Source organism: Bufo bufo, chromosome 9, assembly GCF_905171765.1.
Source record: "Bufo bufo chromosome 9, aBufBuf1.1, whole genome shotgun sequence".
NCBI lineage: Eukaryota > Metazoa > Chordata > Amphibia > Anura > Bufonidae > Bufo > Bufo bufo.
The window spans coordinates 62,957,510-62,979,722 of NC_053397.1; the positions used below are offsets into that span (position 1 = coordinate 62,957,510).

Below are 22,213 nucleotides of genomic sequence, written 5' to 3' on the forward strand. Positions count from 1 at the left end.
GTATTAAAACTTAACAAAAACTTTATCAGTTTGGAATCCCTGTAAGAAGGAAAGAAAGAAAGAAAGAAAGAAAGAAAGAAGGAAAGAAAGAAAGAAAGAAAGAAAGAAAGAAAGAAAGAAAGAAAGAAAGAAAGAAAGAAAGAAAGAAAGAAAGAAAGAAAGAAAATGATATAGCTCTTGGAAGGACTGGTAGGAAAAAGCAAAAAAAATAATAATAATAACAATTATGGTAAAGGGGTGTGTCCCTACAGAGACTGATACCTTCAGTAATGATTGGACAGTGTCAAAGAGTATAGAAACACTCCAACTGGTAACACCTGGTTGTCAAATTACTCTTTAAAGTCTAGGGGAGGATACAGCAGAACAGCACAGTGATGATTCAGTTGTTATTTCAATGCGGAAAAGAAGCATTTAGTAAACTAGACATAGCAGCAGAACCAGCAGAGCCTCTTTAAAACTCCAGATGAAGGTACAAAACTTCACATTGTCAGATATACGATCCATTATAAGAGGAATATTATCTAATTGGCTCATAAATGAGTGAGGCTAATGGCAGATCAGTAGTACCAACCCTTTAAACATTACCATTGTAAACCACAGATTCACCATGTACCATCCATTTGGCTTATACTGGCACCTATTGATCACCAGTTTGTAGTTTTCTGAAAGCATTGGAACACAATGCCTAAGAAACAGGAAGTGCCATATTTGTACTGACTTTGGATATATACGCATAATAGGTCACAAATGATATAAGTCATATAACTCAAAATATATAACTATCATATAAATTTATGAATTTTCTTATTCTACTTTTACATATTCTTATTAGTAGCATTAATTTATCTCACCTGCATGCAATGTAAACAGTAAAAGTTATATTTATAGATTGCCATCTGGATGATGGGCCTAAGACTGCAGCTACATGGCGACTTTAACTGCAACAAGCATTGCGTGACCAAAGATCTCTTTGTAGCACTGTCAGTATTGCAAGTAAAGCGAGCATTAAAGGGAACTTGTCATCAACTTTATGCTGTTCTCACTGAGGGCAGCATAAATTAGTGACAGAAATGCTGATGTCAGCGGTGTCTCACTCATGAGCTAAAAGTAAGTGGTTGCTGAGAACCAGCATCATAATCATTGCAGCCCAGGCCTTGAAAAGAGTCAAACCTACCTGAGAAGAGTCCTGGTTATACATAATCTCCTGCTCTCTCACCCATCTGCTGATGATTGGCAGTTCTCTCCTAGAGAGAAAGGGAGAAAACTAGGTAGAAGCCTGTCAGTCATCAGCAGGTGGGCGGGAGAGCAGGAATTTATGAATAACCATGACTCTTCTCAGATGAGTCGTAATAGATCAGTAGCGGGTAGGAAACGGGTGGTGGTCACCCACCTCGGGTGTCACACCAGTCACTGTAAAAAAGTAAGAAAATTGAGCGCCAATCTCCCAAATGACAGAGTAATGGTATTATTAGTTGATGAAGTTATGAAGTGGCACCAACCACAAGTGCTAGGGATTAGTGGGTGGGGCACAGTGGTGGGTTGGTAAAAGATACATAAATATGGTATAATTGTAATAATATTAGGTAAAATACCAAATAGTGCAACGTTGAAATAGAATAAAATACGGATGTATAGAAAAAAAAAAGATTTTTTAAAAGAAATTCAATTCTTCAGAAGTGCTAAAAACATAAAGATGATAATAAAAGTAGGAATATTAGTAATAATCCACTCACTTCACAGGGGGGTCGCCACCAGGATAAACTCAAGACACCTGTGGCAAGTCACCCCCCTACGCCGGGATCGCATGTAGATTGTTAGAGGTCGATGTATACGCCCTGGGTGTACAGCCTGGTTGGTAAATCAGCAGACGAGTCCAGAAGTGCGCAATCAATCCTCTTTAATGTAAAATGTGCGGCTCAACGCGTTTCAGGGGTCACAATACCCCCTTCATCATTCTGCTCCTGATGAAGGGGGTATTGTGACCCCTGAAACGCATTTTACATACGTTGGTTCTTGGCAACCACTTACTTTTAACTTATAAATGACAGACTGCTGAAATCAACTCACCTCTATCTAATTTATGCTGCTGTTAGTATGGGAAGCACAAAGTTGATGACAGGTTCCCTTTAAGGTCAAAATAGGACCTGCAAGATGTTACAACTGCAAACTGAAAGTCGTAAAAAATCCAGGAATTTGGTGTTTAGAATATTTTATTATCTAATTTACAGTCTAACAGAAGTTTTTGGAAGTTGGTCACCAGCAAACATGGTAAAATGTTAATATTGTGCAGTACGGAAGGTGTAATAATACAATACTGGAATGCCAATCTTCAGAAAAGGAGATGCCACGAATCTGTCTTCTTCTGGATTCAAAGGGACATATCAGTTTCACCAAGTATATTCCATGTGCAATGAAAAGCGATACAATTAGCTTTACAATCCCATATACTTTCTGTATCCATTCTGCATAATATTCAGGAAGATCTTTCCTGTCATGTAATAAGAATGATAACCATAAGGCTGCAATTCCATGCGGTAGCTGCCACATGAGGCTGGTACCCCACCAACCTTCAGAGGCTAATGGCTACATAGTTTTCTGGATAGGTATTACCTCCAAAATTGTCGGGCCATTGGCAATTGTGGGTGGGCAGGGTTCTGGCCACATGTGTCCATTGCAGAGTGTAAGCCCAGCTTTATTATAAAGCCTTTATAGTAAGGTGATCAGAAGTCTACCTTGTATTGGGCCGTGCACCTGGGTGTCCATCACAACACCAAGATAGATTTTTATCCTCTTGATGTAAACAAATGAAGGTTCAATGTCAGCTAACAGAGATCTTGAAAATCGTGAGGAATTGACTAATAAGGTATATTGGATAAGTGTGTAACTTCTCATTATACGGTAAATGATCTTTATGTGCTGAAAGAGAAATAGCTTGTCCAGGATTTTACTATTGATTGCCTATCTTCAGGATATCTGGTTGGCAGCAGTCTGACACCCTGCATCCCCTATCAGCTATTACTGGGTAGCTCTGGCACAGGAAGTCAGCATTGAACCTACACAGCCCCATCCATTGGGTAATGGATGGAGTTTGCAACCCTTCTCAACCCTGCAAATGTACTTGTGGGAGCAGCGCTGCAGTGGCTAGACAGGAGCTCATGCAGAGCAGCTGATTGGAAGGGTTGCAGAGTGTCACACTCCCACCAATCAGTCACCAATCAGATGTTGATGGCCTATTGGATTGATCCCCTGAGGAGCCATTCCGGAACATGGGGGTGGTTGTGATAATATATCACAGTGTACTTTCTCAGTCAGTTGTTCCCTGGGAATCACTGCAGTGGAAAGTTGGTTTAAAGAATCAGGCCAGAAGAAAAGTATAAAAATACCTCTTTACTTAGTGCAGAATATAACATGTGGCGCATCTAGCAGTAGTAGAGACAAAGTGCAATACTTGGTATGGCGCCTGGTTGGATAGCAATTTAATGGCACTAGCAGGCACTTGTGGATATTAGTGTTTGCTATGTGATACAGACTTGAAGTTAATATGGCCTGGTGGCTATTCTCGCTGATGGGTATCTGACATGTTTCCCCTCACTGGCAGCAGGGTCCGTAAAGCTGTCATTTCACTGATCACTCTGCTGTCTAGACACACTGAAGCCTCTTAGAAGCTGTATTCTTGATTCTGGCAATCTCACCGGATTGATGGTCTCACAGCAGAATGGAGTAAGAAGGTCTAGGAGTAGGAGCTCTGGCATGTGCTTCCTATCTCCTCTCTCTCTACTCTGGAACTCCCCCTCCTTGCAAGAAGTAGTACCAGCCCACTCCTACCAAGAGAGAAGGAACAAGGTTGTTAGTCCTGTTCCTGCCAACCATTGCCAACCATACTTTCCATGCTGATATACACGGAAGGAAAACAACATAACATAATACTGTACATATAAAACATTTGCTGATACCGCCAGATCTGGGGAACTTCACTATCCTGAGGATAGGCCAACAAATGTAAAATCCTGGACAACCCCTTTAATGTATTCCTCAGATTAGCTTGTGTTCTCACACTCTCAATTCTGGATTCTTCTTCTTCCTTTGACAGCTGACAATACAGGTGGTAATACTTATAATGATACAGATAACGATTACTGATGAACATACTATTACTGTGATTGTGGTTATATTCAGCCCATCTGAGCTGTCTCTTGTGGGAGCTGGTTCTGGTGGAATGATGAGAGCCGCCTGGGCTATGTTAGAAACATCTGATGTTTTAGCTGCTTTATCAATAGCAACTAAAGCAAAGAAAAGAATGGTTCCATTTTCTATAACAACATCTTCTGGCACAAATGAGAATGTTTCTCTGTTTCCAGCCTCTTGTGGGGAGATACTGGAAATGTTTACTGGAGTTGCTCCAGCAAAGTTTTCTCTAAGATCTTTATGGTTAATGCTCATCCTTAAGTCATAGCTTGTAGCTGGAGACAGAAATATACAAATATATCAGGTTAGTCATTCAAATAATCTCAAAGACCTCTTCTTTCAGTGTGAACCATATACATTAGAGTGGAAACTTTCTAGAAACAGAGGGTACAACAACATGTTCGGGTTTCCTGATGCAGTTTTGAAATCCAAAATCAGGAGCGGGTGATGAAAGATAAGAAAGTATAAAGTATAGGTATGACTTCTCTTTTTTGAATTCTCTCCTGGTTTTAGCTTCCAAAGCTACATCAGGAAATCTCAATGTATAGCCCTACCCATAACGGATGCATCATTCACCCATTGTAATTATGAGGTCAAAAATAACTGAAATCACAAAGACAAGCCTCTTTGTCTTAAATTAACCCCTTCAAGAACTGGCGATTTTCTTATTTTTTTTTTTTCATTTTCGCTTTTTACTCCCAGCCTTCTCAAAGCCATAACTTTTTTATTTTTTTCATTTTTATTAAGGCTTGTTTTTTTGCGGGACAAGTAGTACTTTCTAATGGCACCATTTATGGTTGTATATAATTCTAAATGGGGTGGAATAAAAAAAACACAATTCTGCCACAGTTTTATGGGTTTTGTTTTTACAGCGTTTCCTATGCAGTAAAACTGACCTGTTACTTTCATTCTCTGGGTCAGTACACATATGTAATAAAAACATTGGAAAAAAACAATTTTTTTTCTTTGCATGCCCATATTCTGACCCCCATAATTTATTTTTTTATTTTTATGGGTACAGAGCTGTGGGAAAGCTCGTTTTTTATCACTTTTTATAAAAAAAATTGTGGGAGGTGAAGCCTTTTGACTTTTTTTTTCTGTTTCGCCATTTGCCTCATGGGATAAATATTTTCATATTTTAATAGTATGGCCATTTTTGCACGCAGCGACAGCAATGGTGTGTATTTTTTTTAATGATTTTTTTTAATAAAAATTTTGGTGAAAGGGGTTATTTTTAAAAAAGAAATTACAAATGTTTCTATTTTTTTACACTCTTTAATAGGTTCCATAGGGAACAATAACAAGCAATAATTAGATTGCTTTTCTTATAGACTACAATGCATTAGCATTGGAGTCTATGGAGATTACACTGTGTTCCTATGGCTCCCCCAATTGTGCTCCCGGTCTTTAACCTCCCAGATACCATAATCACATTGGACTACGGCATCTGAGGAGTTGAATGTATGCGATAACCGTGATTGTTGATCGCATAAAACAGCAGGCACCCAACGTCATTTTTAAATGCTAAACCGCCAACATAAGTGTACATTGGGCAGTCTAGAAGAGGTTAAAAACTGTACTGGTTTTGCTAGAAATTACAGAAAACATCTCCTTATCTTGATATGGCTTCAAAAACAACTTAAAAATAACCACAACGCATTACATTGGACATACAATTTTCATTAGAAGGATCCCCAATGAAAGGGTATCCTGCTGAAAGGACCTCCAACAATAAGTTCTAAGTTGTAGAGGAACCAGCCAGCATTATACAATTCTCATATAATCAATGGGACTGAATAGTTCAGAGATGATAGCTTGTAAATGTGTGAATTGATTTTCCCTGGTAAGACAATGTATAAACACAAACTGATAGTAATATCAATATTATATAGAAATATCTCACCAGTTCCCTTGTCCAGTTCATCACCAGTGGCCGTCCAGGCTAAAACAATACTGCTATCAACTATCCTTGCTTCTAAGTCAGTTATTTTTTCTGGTTTAAAGATGTCTGTGGGAAGTTTCGTGGGTATATTAGACATCAAAAAAGATCCTCCTGATGCAGTTCTACTAAACGGATCTACAACAAGTTCTTCTTCATTTATTACAGGTCTTGGTGGATTCATGGTGGTCACACCTGAAAAAAAGAACGTATGTGTTGATTTGTGTGCTTATTTTTTGTTAAAGGTGTTTTCTGATAAATTTTCCATTTCAGACATGTGATCAGAAATAACTGAGCTCACAAGGACAAGCCTTTTTGTCAGACATTAAAAACTATAGTCATCAACATCTGATTAGTGGGGGTCCAACTCCAAGCACCTCTACTGATCAGCTGTTTAAAGATGTTGTAGAGGTCCAGTAGGAGCTACGGCCTTCTCGCCGGATGCCAAGCACAAAATTGTGTATTATATAACGGCTGTTCTCTGTATTACAGCATTGAAGGCGACTGAGTTGGAAATAGGCCATTGGATCAAAGAATGTGCCATCATTAGAGTTGAGCGAACTTTAGGGTTTTCGGCACCCGGACCCGAACCCGAACATTTACGTAAAAGTTCGGGTTCGGTGTTCAGCGATTTTTATGGCGCTTTTTGAAAGGCTGCAAAGCAGCCAATCAACAAGCGTCATACTACTTGCCCCAAAAGGCCATCACAGCCATGCCTACTGTTGGCATAACTGTGATTGGCCAACTGCAGCATGTGACCCAGCCTCTATTTAAGCTGGAGTCATGTAGCGCCGCCCCGTCACTCTGCTCGGATTAGTGTAGGGAGAGGCTGCAGCTGCTGTGAGGGAGAGATCAGGGAGAAATCTTATCAAGAACTGGTTTATGTACTCAACGATCTACAGAAAAAGTGTTTTGTGGGTGAAGTGCACAATTTTTTTAAGCCTGCCCTGAGCCAACAACTGCTAAAAAGCAAACTTTTTTTTCTTCAGTTAGTCAATATCAATACATGATCGGCAGCCATTTTATGCAATGATAGTACACCAGCATAGGCTATCTGCAAGTCCAGAAATACAGCTTTGGCATACTGGGGTGAAAAAACCCTCTAATATACTGCACATCTGGGATTAGACAAGCATAAGTGACTGTCACATTTAGGACAGAAATACAGTTTTTTGGTTAGGATGAAAAAAGCCTCTAATATACTGCACATCTGGGATTACACGTGCATAAGTAACTGTCACATTTAGGACAGAAATACAGCTTTCTGGTTAGGGTGGGGTGAAAAAAGCCTCAAATATACTTGCACATCTGGGAGTACACGTGCATAAGTGACTGTCACATTTAGGCCAGAAATACAGCTTTTTGGTTAGGGTGAAAAACCCTCTAATATACTGCACATCTGGGATTACACGTGCATAAGGGACTGTCACATTTAGGCGATAAATACGGCTTTGGCATACTGGGGTGAAAAAAGCCTCTGATATACTGCACATCTGGGATTACACGTGCATAAGTGACTGTCACATTTAGGACAGAAATACCGCTTTTTGGTTAGTGTGGGGTGAAAAAAGCCTCAAATATACTTGCACATCTGGGAGTACACGTGCATAAGTGACTGTCACATTTAGGCCAGAAATACAGCTTTTTGGTTAGGGTGAAAAACCCTCTAATACTGCACATCTGGGATTACACGTGCATAAGTGACTGTCACATTTAGGCCATAAATACGGCTTTGGCATACTGGGGTAAAAAACCCTCTGATATACTGCACATCTGGGATTACACGTGCATAAGTGACTGAAACATTTAGGCCATAAATACGGCTTTGGCATACTGGGGTAAAAAACCCTCTAATATACTGCACATCTGGGATTACACGGGCATAAGTGACTGTCACATTTAGGACAGAAATTGTCACAGATGAAGTTAGCAGCCGGAACATATAAATAGGGATGAGCGAACCCGAACTGTATAGTTCAGGTTCGTACCGAATTTTGGGGTGTCCGTGACACGGACCCGAACCCGAACATTTTCGTAAAAGTCTGTGTTCGGGTTCGGTGCTTTCTTGGCGCTTTTTGAAAGGCTGCAAAGCAGCCAATCAACAAGCGTCATACTACTTGCCCCAAGAGGCCATCACAGCCTTGCCTACTATTTGCATGGCTGTGATTGGCCAGTGCAGCATGTGACCCAGCCTCTATATAAGCTTGGGTCACGTTGCGCTGCACGTCACTCTGCTGATTGAAGCATAGGGAGAGGTTGCAGCTGCGACGTTAGGGCGAGATTAGGCAGTGATTAACTCCTCCAAAAGACTTCATTCTGTGATCGATCTGCAGCTGTGGATCATTGAAGTGCTAATATTGACTTGCTCTTTTGAGGCTGCCCAGAGCGTTTTTAGATCACTTTTTTTCTGGGGTGATCGGCAGCCATTTTGTGACTTGTGGTGCGCCAGCACAAGCTATCACCAAGTGTATTTAACCATCAATAGTGTGGTTATTTTGTGCTATATCCTACATCAGCTGCAGGCTGAGCCTGTGTCACCGAAGTGCATTTAACCATCAACAGTCTGGTTATTTTTTGGCCATATACTACATCAGCTGCAGGCTGAGCCTGTGTCACCGAAGTGCATTTAACCATCAACAGTCTGATTATTTTTTGGCCATATACTACATCTGGTGCAGGCTGAGCCTGTGTCACCCAAGTGCATTTAACCATCAACAGTGTGGTTATTTTTTGGCCATATACTACATCAGGGGCAAGTTGAGCCTGTCACCCAGCGCATAAAAAATAGACCTGACATTTCTATTCAACCAAATCTGTACTGTTTTAGCTGGTCAAGTTATTTGTAGTGACCGTAAAAGCATACTTTTTGTTCTGGGTTGAAAAACTATTCCCAAATTTGCCATTCTCAAAATAACTAGTTTCTGGTATATGAGGCCTACTTGAAATCTATCCCAAAAAGGATATCTTACATTGAAGGTACTGATAGTGTCATTCAGAAAAACCTAAGACACACGCTACCGTGCAGATAGAAGTCTGATTCTGAGATTAAACCTTAACCTGTCACACAGTGCAAAAAAAAACAGGTCTCACATTTCTATTCAAGCAAATCTGTACTGTTTTAGCTGGTCAAGTTATTTGTAGCGACCGTAAAAGCCCTTTTTTTTTCTGGGTTGAAAAACTATTCCCAAATTTGCCATTCTCAAAATAACTAGTTTATGGTATTTGAGGCCTACTTGAAATCTATCCCAAAAAGGATATCTTACATTGAAGGTACTGACAGTGTCATTCAGAAAAACCTAAGACACACGCTACCGTGCAGATAGAAGTCTGATTCTGAGATTAAACCTTAACCTGTCACACAGTGCAAAATAAACAGGTCTCACATTTCTATTCAAGCAAATCTGTACTGTTTTAGCTGGTCAAGTTATTTGTAGCGACCGTAAAAGCACATTTTTTTTTCTGGTTTGAAAAACTATTCCCAAATTTGCCATTCTCAAAATAACTAGTTTCTGGTATTTGAGGCCTACTTGAAATCTATCCCAAAAAGGATATCTTACATTGAAGGTACTGATCGTGTCATTCAGAAAAACCTAAGACACACGCTACCGTGCAGATAGAAGTCTGATTCTGAGATTAAACCTTACCCTGTCACACAGTGCAAAGAAAAACAGGTCTCACATTTCTATTCAAGCAAATCTGTACTGTTTTAGCTGGTCAAGTTATTTGTAGTGACCGTAAAAGCACATTTTTTTTTCTGGGTTGAAAAACTATTCCCAAATTTGCCATTCTCAAATAAACTAGTTTCTGGTATTTGAGGCCTACTTGAAATCTATCCCAAAAAGGATATCTTACATTGAAGGTACTGATAGTGTCATTCAGAAAAACCTAAGACACACGCTACCGTGCAGATAGAAGTCTGATTCTGAGATTAAACCTTAACCTGTCACACAGTGCAAAAAAAAAAACAGGTCTCACATTTCTATTCAAGCAAATCTGTACTGTTTTAGCTGGTCAAGTTATTTGTAGCGACCGTAAAAGCACATTTTCTTTTCTGGTTTGAAAAACTATTCCCAAATTTGCCATTCTCAAAATAACTAGTTTCTGGTATTTGAGGCCTACTTGAAATCTATCCCAAAAAGGATATCTTACATTGAAGGTACTGATAGTGTCATTCAGAAAAACCTAAGACACACGCTACCGTGCAGATAGAAGTCTGATTCTGTGATTAAACCTTAACCTGTCACACAGTGCAAAAAAAAACAGGTCTCACATTTCTATTCAAGCAAATCTGTACTGTTTTAGCTGGTCAAGTTATTTGTAGTGACCGTAAAAGCACTTTTTTTTTCTGGGTTGAAAAACTATTCCCAAATTTGCCATTCTCAAAATAACTAGTTTCTGGTATTTGAGGCCTACTTGAAATCTATCCCAAAAAGGATATCTTACATTGAAGGTACTGATAGTGTCATTCAGAAAAACCTAAGACACACGCTACCGTGCAGATAGAAGTCTGATTCTGTGATTAAACCTTAACCTGTCACACAGTGCAAAAAAAAAAAAAGGTCTCACATTTCTATTCAAGCAAATCTGTACTGTTTTAGCTGGTCAAGTTATTTGTAGTGACCGTAAAAGCACATTTTTTTTTTTCTGTGTTGAAAAACTATTCCCAAATTTGCCATTCTCAAAATTGTGGTGAACGGGAACAATGAGGAAAACATCTAACAAGGGACGCGGACGCGGACGTGGACATGGTCGTGGTGGTGTTAGTGGACCCTCTGGTGCTGGGAGAGGACGTGGCCGTTCTGCCACAGCCACACTTCCTAGTGTACCAACTACCTCAGGTCCCAGTAGCCGCCAGAATTTACAGGGATATTTGGTGGGGCCCAATGCCGTTCTAAGGATGGTAAGGCCTGAGCAGGTACAGGCATTAGTCAATTGGGTGGCCGACAGTGCATCCAGCACGTTCACATTATCTCCCACCCAGTCTTCAGCAGGAAGCGCACAGATGGCGCATGAAAACCAAGCCCATCAGTCTGTCACATCACCCCCATGCATATCAGGGAAACTGTCTGAGCCTCAAGTTATGCAGCAGTCTCTTATGCTGTTTGAAGACTCTGCTGCCAGGGTTTCCCAAGGGCATCTACCTAGCTCTTCACCAGGGGTGGAAGAGATAGAATGCACTAACGCACAACCACTTATGTTTCCTGATGATAAGGACATGGGAATACCACCTCAGCACGTCTCTGATGATGACGAAACACAGGTGCCAACTGCTGCGTCTTTCTGCAGTGTGCAGACTGAACAGGAGGTCAGGGATCAAGACTGGGTGGAAGACGATGCAGGGGTCGATGAGGTCCTAGACCCCACATGGAATGAAGGTCGTGCCACTTACTTTCACAGTTCGGAGGAAGAGGCAGTGGTGAGACCGAGCCAACAGCGTAGCAAAAGAGGGAGCAGTGGGCAAAATCAGAACACCCGCCGCCAAGAGACTCCGCCTGCTACTGACCGCCGCCATCTGGGACCGAGCACCCCAAAGGCAGCTTCAAGGAGTTCCCTGGCATGGCACTTCTTCAAACAATGTGCTGACGACAAGACCCGAGTGGTTTGCACGCTGTGCCATCAGAGCCTGAAGCGAGGCATTAACGTTCTGAACCTTAGCACAACCTGCATGACCAGGCACCTGCATGCAAAGCATGAACTGCAGTGGAGTAAACACCTTAAAAACAAGGAAGTCACTCAGGCTCCCCCTGCTGCCTCTTCTGCTGCTGCCGCCTCGGCCTCTTCTGCTGCTGCCGCCGCCTCGGCCTCTTCTCTGCTGCTGCCGCCGCCTCGGCCTTATCCTCTGCCTCTGGAGGAACGTTGGCACCTGCCGCCCAGCAAACATGGGATGTACCACCAACACCACCACCTGCGTCACCAAGCATCTCAACCATGTCACACGGCAGCGTTCAGCTCTCCATCTCACAAACATTTGAGAGAAAGCGTAAATTCCCACCTAGCCACCCTCGATCCCTGGCCCTGAATGCCAGCATTTCTAAACTACTGGCCTATGAAATGCTGTCATTTAGGCTGGTGGACACACACAGCTTCAAACAGCTCATGTCGCTTGCTGTCCCACAGTATGTTGTTCCCAGCCGCCACTACTTCTCCAAGAGAGCCGTGCCTTCCCTGCACAAACAAGTGTCCGATAAAATCAAGTGTGCACTGCGCAACGCCATCTGTGGCAAGGTCCACCTAACCACAGATACGTGGACCAGTAAGCACGGCCAGGGACGCTATATCTCCCTAACTGCACACTGGGTAAATGTAGTGGCGGCTGGGCCCCAGGCGGAGAGCTGTTTGGCGCACGTCCTTCCACCGCCAAGGATCGCAGGGCAACATTCTTTGCCTCCTGTCTCCTCCTACTCAGCTTCCTCCTCCTCTTCTTCCACCTGCTCATCCAGTCAGCCACACACCTTCACCACCAACTTCAGCACAGCCCGGGGTAAACGTCAGCAGGCCATTCTGAAACTCATATGTTTGGGGGACAGGCCCCACACCGCACAGGAGTTGTGGCGGGGTATAGAACAACAGACCGACGAGTGGTTGCTGCCGGTGAGCCTCAAGCCCGGCCTGGTGGTGTGCGATAATGGGCGAAATCTCGTTGCAGCTCTGGGACTAGCCGGTTTGACGCACATCCCTTGCCTGGCGCATGTGCTGAATTTGGTGGTGCAGAAGTTCATTCGCAACTACCCCGACATGTCAGAGCTGCTGCATAAAGTGCGGGCCGTCTGTTCGCGCTTCCGGCGTTCACACTCTGCCGCTGTTCGCCTGTCTGCGCTACAGCGTAACTTCGGCCTTCCCGCTCACCGCCTCATATGCGACGTACCCACCAGGTGGAACTCCACCTTGCATATGCTGGACAGACTGTGCGAGCAGCAGCAGGCCATAGTGGAGTTTCAGCTGCAGCACGCACGGGTCAGTCGCACTGTGGATCAGACACACTTCACCACCAATGACTGGGCCTCCATGCGAGACCTGTTTGCCCTGTTGCGCTGTTTCGAGTACTCCACCAACATGGCCAGTGGCGATGACGCCGTTATCAGCGTTACAATACCACTTCTATGTCTCCTTGAGAAAACACTTAGGGCGATGATGGAAGAGGAGGTGGCCCAGGAGGAAGAGGAGGAAGAGGGGTCATTTTTAGCACTTTCAGGCCAGTCTCTTCGAAGTGACTCAGAGGGAGGTTTTTTGCAACACCAGAGGCCAGGTACAAATGTGGCCAGACAGGGCCCACTACTGGAGGACGAGGAGGACGAGGATGAGGAGGAGGTGGAGGAGGATGAGGATGAAGCATGTTCACAGCGGGGTGGCACCCAAAGCAGCTCGGGCCCATCACTGGTGCGTGGCTGGGGGGAAACACAGGACGATGACGATACGCCTCCCACAGAGGACAGCTTGTCCTTACCTCTGGGCAGCCTGGCACACATGAGCGACTACATGCTGCAGTGCCTGCGCAACGACAGCAGAGTTGCCCACATTTTAACGTGTGCGGACTACTGGGTTGCCACCCTGCTGAATCCCCGGTACAAAGACAATGTGCCCACCTTACTTCCTACACTGGAGCGTGATAGGAAGATGCGCGAGTACAAGCGCACGTTGGTAGACGCGCTACTGAGAGCATTCCCAAATGTCACAGGGGAACCAGTGGAAGCCCAAGGCGAAGGCAGAGGAGGAGCAAGAGGTCGCCAACGCAGCTGTGTCACGGCCAGCTCCTCTGAGGGCAGGGTTAGCATGGCAGAGATGTGGAAAAGTTTTGTCACCACGCCACAGCTAACTGCACCACCACCTGATACGGAACGTGTTAGCAGGAGGCAACATTTCACTAACATGGTGGAACAGTACCTGTGCACACCCCTCCACGTACTGACTGATGGTTCGGCCCCATTCAACTTCTGGGTCTCCAAATTGTCCACGTGGCCAGAGCTAGCCTTTTATGCCTTGGAGGTGCTGGCCTGCCCGGCGGCCAGCGTTTTGTCTGAACGTGGATTCAGCACGGCAGGGGGCGTCATTACAGACAAACGCAGCCGCCTGTCTACAGCCAATGTGGACAAGCTGACGTTCATAAAAATGAACCAGGCATGGATCCCACAAGACCTGTCCATCCCTTGTGCAGATTAGATATTAACTACCTCCCCTTAACAATATATTATTCTACTCCAGGGCACTTCCTCATTCAATACTATTTTTAATTTCATTTTACCATTATATTGCGGGGCAACCCAAAGTTGAATGAACCTCTCCTCTGTCTGGGTGCCGGGCCTAAATGTGTGACAGTGGCCTGTTCCAGTGGTGGGTGACGTAAAGCCTGATTCTCTGCTATGACATGAAGACTTATTCTGTGCTGACATGAAGCCAGATTCTTTGTTACGCGACCTCTCTCCTCTGCCTGGGTGCCTGGGCCTAAATATATGACAGTGGCCTGTTCCAGTGGTGGGTGACATGAAGCCTGATTCTCTGCTATGACATGAAGACAGATTCTGCGCTGACATAAGGCCAGATTCTCTGTTACGGGACCACTCTCCTCTGTCTGGGTGCCGGGGCCTAAATGTGTGACAGTGGCCTGTTCCAGTGGTGGGTGACGTGAAGCCTGATTCTCTGCTATGACATGAAGAAAGATTCTGTGCTGACATAAGGCCAGATTCTCTGTTACGCGACCTCTCTCCTCTGCCTGGGTGCCTGGGCCTAAATGTGTGACAGTGGCCTGTTCCAGTGGTGGGTGACGTGAAGCCTGATTCTCTACTATGACATGAAGACAGATTCTGCGCTGACATAAGGCCAGATTCTCTGTTACGGGACCGCTCTCCTCTGTCTGGGTGCCGGGGCCTAAATGTGTGACAGTGGCCTGTTCCAGTGGTGGGTGACGTGAAGCCTGATTCTCTGCTATGACATGAAGAAAGATTCTGTGCTGACATAAGGCCAGATTCTCTGTTACGCGACCTCTCTCCTCTGCCTGGGTGCCTGGGCCTAAATGTGTGACAGTGGCCTGTTGCAGTGGTGGGTGACATGAAGCCTGATTCTCTGCTATGACATGAAGACAGATTCTGCGCTGACATAAGGCCAGATTCTCTGTTACGGGACCACTCTCCTCTGTCTGGGTGCCGGGGCCTAAATGTGTGACAGTGGCCTGTTCCAGTGGTGGGTGACGTGAAGCCTGATTCTCTGCTATGACATGAAGAAAGATTCTGTGCTGACATAAGGCCAGATTCTCTGTTACGCGACCTCTCTCCTCTGCCTGGGTGCCTGGGCCTAAATGTGTGACAGTGGCCTGTTCCAGTGGTGGGTGACGTGAAGCCTGATTCTCTACTATGACATGAAGACAGATTCTGCGCTGACATAAGGCCAGATTCTCTGTTACGGGACCGCTCTCCTCTGTCTGGGTGCCGGGGCCTAAATGTGTGACAGTGGCCTGTTCCAGTGGTGGGTGACGTGAAGCCTGATTCTCTGCTATGACATGAAGACAGATTCTGTGCTGACATAAGGCCAGATTCTCTGTTACGGGACCGCTCTCCTCTGTCTGGGTGCCGGGGCCTAAATGTTTGACAGTGGCCTGTTCCAGTGGTGGGTGACGTGAAGCCTGATTCTCTGCTATGACATGAAGACAGATTCTGTGCTGACATAAGGCCAGATTCTCTGTTACGGGACCGCTCTCCTCTGTCTGGGTGCCGGGGCCTAAATGTGTGACAGTGGCCTGTTCCAGTGGTGGGTGACGTGAAGCCTGATTCTCTGCTATGACATGAAGACAGATTCTGTGCTGACATAAGGCCAGATTCTCTGTTACGCGACCTCTCTCCTCTGCCTGGGTGCCTGGGCCTAAATATGTGACAGTGGCCTGTTCCAGTGGTGGGTGACGTGAAGCCTGATTCTCTGCTATGACATAAAGACAGATTCTGCGCTGACATAAGGCCAGATTCTCTGTTACGGGACCACTCTCCTCTGTCTGGGTGCCGGGGCCTAAATGTGTGACAGTGGCCTGTTCCAGTGGTGGGTGACGTGAAGCCTGATTCTCTGCTATGACATGAAGACAGATTCTGCGCTGACATAAGGCCAGATTCTCTGTTACTGGATCGCTCTCCTCTGTCTGGATGCCGGGGCCTAAATGTGTGACAGTGGCCTGTTCCAGTGGTGGGTGACGTGAAGCCTGATTCTCTGCTATGACATGAAGACAGATTCTGTGCTGACATAAGGCCAGATTCTCTGCTATGGCATGAAGAGACTGATTCTGTGCTGACATGAAGCCAGATTCTTTGCTATGGCATGAAGAGACTGATTCTCTGCTGACGTGAAGCCAGATTCTCTGCTATGGGACCTCTGTCCAATTGATATTGGTTCATTTTTATTTTTTTTATTTTTATTTTTATTCATTTCCCTATCCACATTTGTTTGCAGGGGATTTACCTACATGTTGCTGCCTTTTGCAGCCCTCTAGCTCTTTCCTGGGCTGTTTTACAGCCTTTTTAGTGCCCAAAAGTTCGGGTCCCCATTGACTTCAATGGGGTTCGGGTTCGGGACGAAGTTCGGTTCGGGTTCGGATCCCGAACCCGAACATTTCCGGGAAGTTCGGCCGAACTTCTCGAACCCGAACATCCAGGTGTTCGCTCAACTCTACATATAAATAAACGAGCGACTGGCTTGATCCCAAACTAAGGAGCTTATAGGTGAGCCCTATAAAACCCTCAGAGCTCTCCCTGACTGCTATGCACATGCAAGGGTCTGTATGGTAGTTGATTGCATGCCCGCGTACCTAATACTGTGTGACACCTGAAAACCCTATAATAGTGAGGGGACACGACCACCGGCTCCCTGCACTTAATACGGAAGGAGTCAGGGTCACCTAGAATCAAGCCAGCAAGGAAACACAATAAAGTAAAAGACTTATCTGAACAAACAGCAGAAGCAGCCTCCAGCAGTGAACACTTCATCCAGGAAGTAGTATAAACCGCAATGTGAGGCAGTATGAGAGGGATTATAAAGAAAGACGATTAGTCGAAATAAGTGACACCTGGCAGAAGGAAAGGAAATGAGAAAGTGAAACCAAAACAAAGAACATCATACAAGAGGTAGAGAAGAACGTCTGCCAGACCTTCTCACAGAACTGGCGTTGACAGTACCCCTCCCTCTACGGGTGGACTCCGGACACTCAGAGCCCACCTTCTCAGGATGAGACCTATGGAAAGCCCTGATGAGACGAGTGGCCTTAATGTCTGCCACTGGGACCCACATCCTCTCCTCAGGACCATAACCCTCCCAATGAACGAGGTACTGAAGAGAACCGCGGATAATGCAAGAATCCACAAATCTAGAGACCTGAAATTCAAGATTACCATCAACAATAATCGGAGGAGGAGGCAAAGAGGAGGGTACAGTGGGTTGGACATAAGGTTTTAATAGGGACTTGTGAAAAACATTATGGATCTTCCAAGTCTGAGGAAGATCAAGACGGAAGGCAACGGGATTGATAACGGACAAGATCTTGTAAGGCCCAATAAACTTAGGACCCAACTTCCAGGAGGGAACCTTCAGTTTGATATTCTTTCTAGACAACCACACCAGATCACCAACATTCAGGTCCGGACCAGGCACACGTCTCTTATCCGCCACAAGCTTATATCTCTCGCTCATCCTCTTCAGATTACCCTGAATCTTTTGTCAAATAAATGACAAAGACGAGAAAAATCTCTCCTCATCAGGTAAACCAGAAGACCCCCCTCCAGAGAATGTCCCAAACTGCGGATGAAACCCATATGCACCAAAAAATGGTGACTTTTCAGAGGACTTCTGGCGACGGTTATTTAAAGCAAACTCAGCAAGGGACAAAAAAAGAATACCAATCCTCCTGATTCTCCGCCACAAAACAGCGCAGATATGGCTCCAGATTCTGATTGACACGTTCGGTATGACCATTCGACTGCGGGTGAAAAGCAGAAGAGAATGACAACCGAACCCCCAAACGAGAACAGAAGGCCTTCCAGAATCTGGAAACAAATTGCGTGCCCCTGTCAGAAACGATGTCTGAAGGAATGCCATGCAATTTAACAATATGATCAACCAACGCTTGCTCCAGCGTTTTAGCATTGGGTAACCCAGGAAAGGGAATGAAATGTGCCATTTTTCTAAAACGGTTCACTACCACCAGAATCACAGTCTTCCCCGAGGAACGAGGCAGGTCCGTAATGAAGTCCATGGACAGATGCGTCCAAGGACGGAAAGGAATGGGTAACTGGGAGGAGAGAACCAAATGGCCGGGAATGAGGGAACTTGGCACTTGCGCAGGTCTCGCAGGCTGCCACAAAACACTCAACCGTCTTACGAAGAGCCGGCCACCAGAATCTCCGAGCAATGAGATCCACTGGGGCTCTACTCCCCGGGTGCCCAGCAAGGACAGTATCGCGGTGCTCCTTAAAAACCTTGTGTCGTAAAGCGAGAGGCACAAACAACCTCCCAGGAGGACACAGATCAGGAGCCTCTGCCTGAACCTCTGCCTCCAAATCAGGATAAAGAGCAGAGACGACCACCCCTTCAGCCAAAATGGGACCCGGGTCTTCAAAGTTCCCCCCTCCCGGAAAACAACGTGACAGAGCATCCGCCTTCTTATTTTTAACCCCAGGGCGGAATGTAACAACAAAATTAAACCTAGAAAAGAACAAAGACCATCTGGCCTGTCTCGGGTTCAGACGCTTGGTCGATTCCAAGTAGGCCATACTCTTATGGTCGGTAAACACGGTAATAGGGTGTCTGGCTCCCTCTAACCAATGGCGCCATTCCTCAAAAGCTAATTTGATGACCAACAACTCCCTATCTCCCACATCGTAATTTCTCTCTGCAAAGGATAGTTTCCTTGAGAAAAAAGGCACACGGTCGCCATTTGGCAGGAGAGGGACCCTGAGATAAGACCGCACCCACACCCACCTCAGAAGCAACCACCTCAACAATAAAAAGGTAGAGAGACATCAGGTTGTACCAAAATGGGAGCGGAAGCAAAACTCTCTTTAATACTAGAAAAGGCTTTAAGCGCATCTACCGACCACGAGGAAAAATCCACCCCCTTTTTAGTCATATCAGTGAGTGGCTTAACAACAGAGGAATAATTCAAAATGAACTTTCTGTAATAATTGGCAAAACCCAAAAACCGCATCAGCGCCTTCTGATTCTCAGGAAGCTCCCAATCAAGCACAGCGCGGACCTTCTCAGGGTCCATCTGAAAACCAGAAGCGGAGAGAAGAAAACCAAGAAATTGAATCTCCGGAACCGCAAACACACATTTTTCCAGTTTAGCGTATAATTTATTCTCCGGCAGAATGAGCAAGACCTGACATAGGTGGTCCTGAAGAGTCTTGAAATCAGGAGAAAAAAATCTAAATGTCATCTAGATACACCAGTACAAATTTCCCCATTAAATGATAAAAAATGCTGTTCACAAAATGTTGGAAGACGGCCGGAGCATTCATCAAACCAAAGGGCATAACCAAATTCTCAAAATGACCCTCAGGGGTATTGAAGGCCGTCTTCCATTCGTCCCCTTCCCTGACCAGGTTGTATGCCCCTCTTAAATCCAACTTAAAAAAAACTTTAGCCCCAACAATCTGGTTAAACAGGTCCGGATTCAGAGGAAGCGGATATGGGTCACAAATTGTGATACGGTTCAGCTCCATGAAATCCAGACAAGGTCTTAAAGAACCATCTTTTTTCTTAACAAAAAAAAAACAGCGGCAACAGGTGACTTCGAAGGTTGGATGTGTCCCTTTCTCAGGCTCTCAGAGATATAAGTACGCATAGCAACTCTTTCAGGTTGGGAGAGATTGTATAAACGTGATTTTGGCAGCTTGGCGCCTGGGATGAGATTAATAGGGCAGACGTACTCCCGGTGAGGGGGCAACTCCTGGACACCACTCTCGGAAAACACATTAAAAAATTCAGAGAGAAAAGATGGCACAGTCTTGGTAGAAACCTCTGAAAGAGACGCCGTGAGGCAATTCTCACTACAAAACTCACTCCAACCATTTATTTGCCTTGCTTGCCAATCAATGGTGGGGTTATGTTTAGTGAGCCAGGGTAGCCCCAACACTAGAGGAGTAGGTAATCCGCTTAAGACGAAACATGACATATCTTCAACATGACCGTCACCCACAGTCAAACGGATATTGTGAACTATGCCCTTTAATGATCTTTGAGAAAGTGGAGCGGAATCGATAGCAAAAACAGGTATATCCTTTTCCAAAGTGCAAACCTGGAAACCATGCATTGTTGCAAATTGATTATCAATGAGATTGACAGCTGCTCCACTATCTACAAAAATCTCACAAACAATGTTCTTGCTGTCTAGTGCCACCCTGGCAGGTAGGAGAAAACAGGAACTACAAGCAAACGGCAAACCTTCAATTTCCGCATCAACCTTGCCAATAGTAGCAAATGGAAAGTTTTTAGAGTTTTTTTTTGTTTTGTTTGGTTTTTATTACCCTCAGAAAAAGCCATGAATCTCCTGGAGGGGCAAACATTAGCCAAATGACTTATACCCCCACAACAGAAACAAACCCTCCTCTGAGAGCTGAATCCTCTACTATCAGAGGCAAGCAAACCCAGCTGCATGGCCTCCTCCTCAGAGGGGTTTGAGACAGACTGAGACTCACTACCCCCGGAGAACGTATCCGGGAGCGAGATCTTAGGCTCGAAACAAACTCCATGAACGCCAGCAGAACCGGTCACCTGAAACTGAGACACAGTTTTACGGAGATCTGCTACCTCCAGCGAAAGACCTTGCATGCGGTCAATCAAGGCTGAAATCGGATCCATGCTTAAGACGGTTATGGCGGTTTATAATGTCACGGATGATAATGGTTTATAATGAGGTGAGCCCTATAAAACCCTAAAAGCTCTCCCTGACTGCTATGCACATGCAAGGGTTTGTATGGTAGACGATTGCATGCCCGCGTACCTAATACTATGTGACACCTGAAAACCCTATAATAGTGAGGTGACACGACCATCGGCTCCCTGCACTTAATACGGACGGAGTCAGGGTCACCTAGAATCAAGCCAGCAAGGAAACACAATAAAGTAAAAGACTAATCTGAACGAACAGCAGAAGCAGCCTCCAGCAGTGAACACTTCATCCAGGAAGTAGTATAAACCACAAAGTGAGGCAGTATGAAAGGGATTATAAAAGGAAGACGATTAGTCGAAATAAGTGACACCTGGCAAAAGGAAAGGAGATGACAAAGTGAAACCAAAACAAAGAACATTATACAAGAAGTAGAGAAGAACGTCTGCCAGACCTTCTCACAGAACTGGTGCTGACAGAAATACAGCTTTTTGGTAAGGGTGAAAAAACCCTCTAATATACTGCACATCTGGTATTAGACGTGCATAAGTGACTGTCACATTTAGGCTATAAATACGGCTTTTTGGTTACTGGTGTGAAAAAAGCCTCTGATATACTGCACATCTGTGATAAGACGTGCATAAGTGAGTGTCACATTTAGGCCACAAATACCGCTGTCATATAGAGTTTTAAAAGAAAAATAGAGTGCAATACCCTACATCAGGGTTTATATTTGCGGTTAATTATTTTTAACATACTTAACCACTTTTTACTTTGCTTTGTGAAGGCTAACTATGAGGCAAACATATAATAAGGGACGCGGTCATGGTCGTGGTGGTGGTGGAGCCTCTGGTGCAGGGAGAGGACGTGGCCATTCTGCCACAGCTACACGTCCTACTGAACCTACTACCTCAGGTCCCAGTAGCCGCCAGAATCTACAGCAATATTTGGTCGGGTCTAATGCCGTTCTAAGGATGGTAAGGCCTGAGCAAGTACAGGCGCTAGTCAATTGGGTGGCCGACAGTGGATCCAGCACGTCACATTATCTCCCACCCAGTCTTCTGCAGAAAGCGCACAGGTGGTGCCTGAAACCCATGCCCATCAGTCTGTCACATCACCCCACGTGCATATCGGGGAACCTGTCTGAGCCTCAAGTCATGCAGCAATCTCTTATGCTGTTTGAAGACTCTGCTGGCAGGATTTCCCAAGGGCATCCACCTAGCCCTTCCACAGGA

General features: G+C 44.9%; 1 protein-coding gene across 1 annotated transcript in view; it reads right to left on the minus strand.

The window, feature by feature from the left end:
- Positions 1–4,050: 4,050 nt before the first annotated feature.
- LOC120978929 (calcium-activated chloride channel regulator 1-like) overlaps positions 4,051–22,213 on the minus strand; it is a 75,738-nt gene continuing 57,575 nt past the window's right edge. The window contains exons 13-14 of the mRNA XM_040407377.1: positions 6,089–6,319; positions 4,051–4,460 (exon numbers count right to left, since the gene is read on the minus strand). Of these exons, the coding sequence (XP_040263311.1) occupies positions 4,051–4,460; positions 6,089–6,319 (641 nt within the window). The remainder of the gene's footprint in view (positions 4,461–6,088; positions 6,320–22,213) is intronic.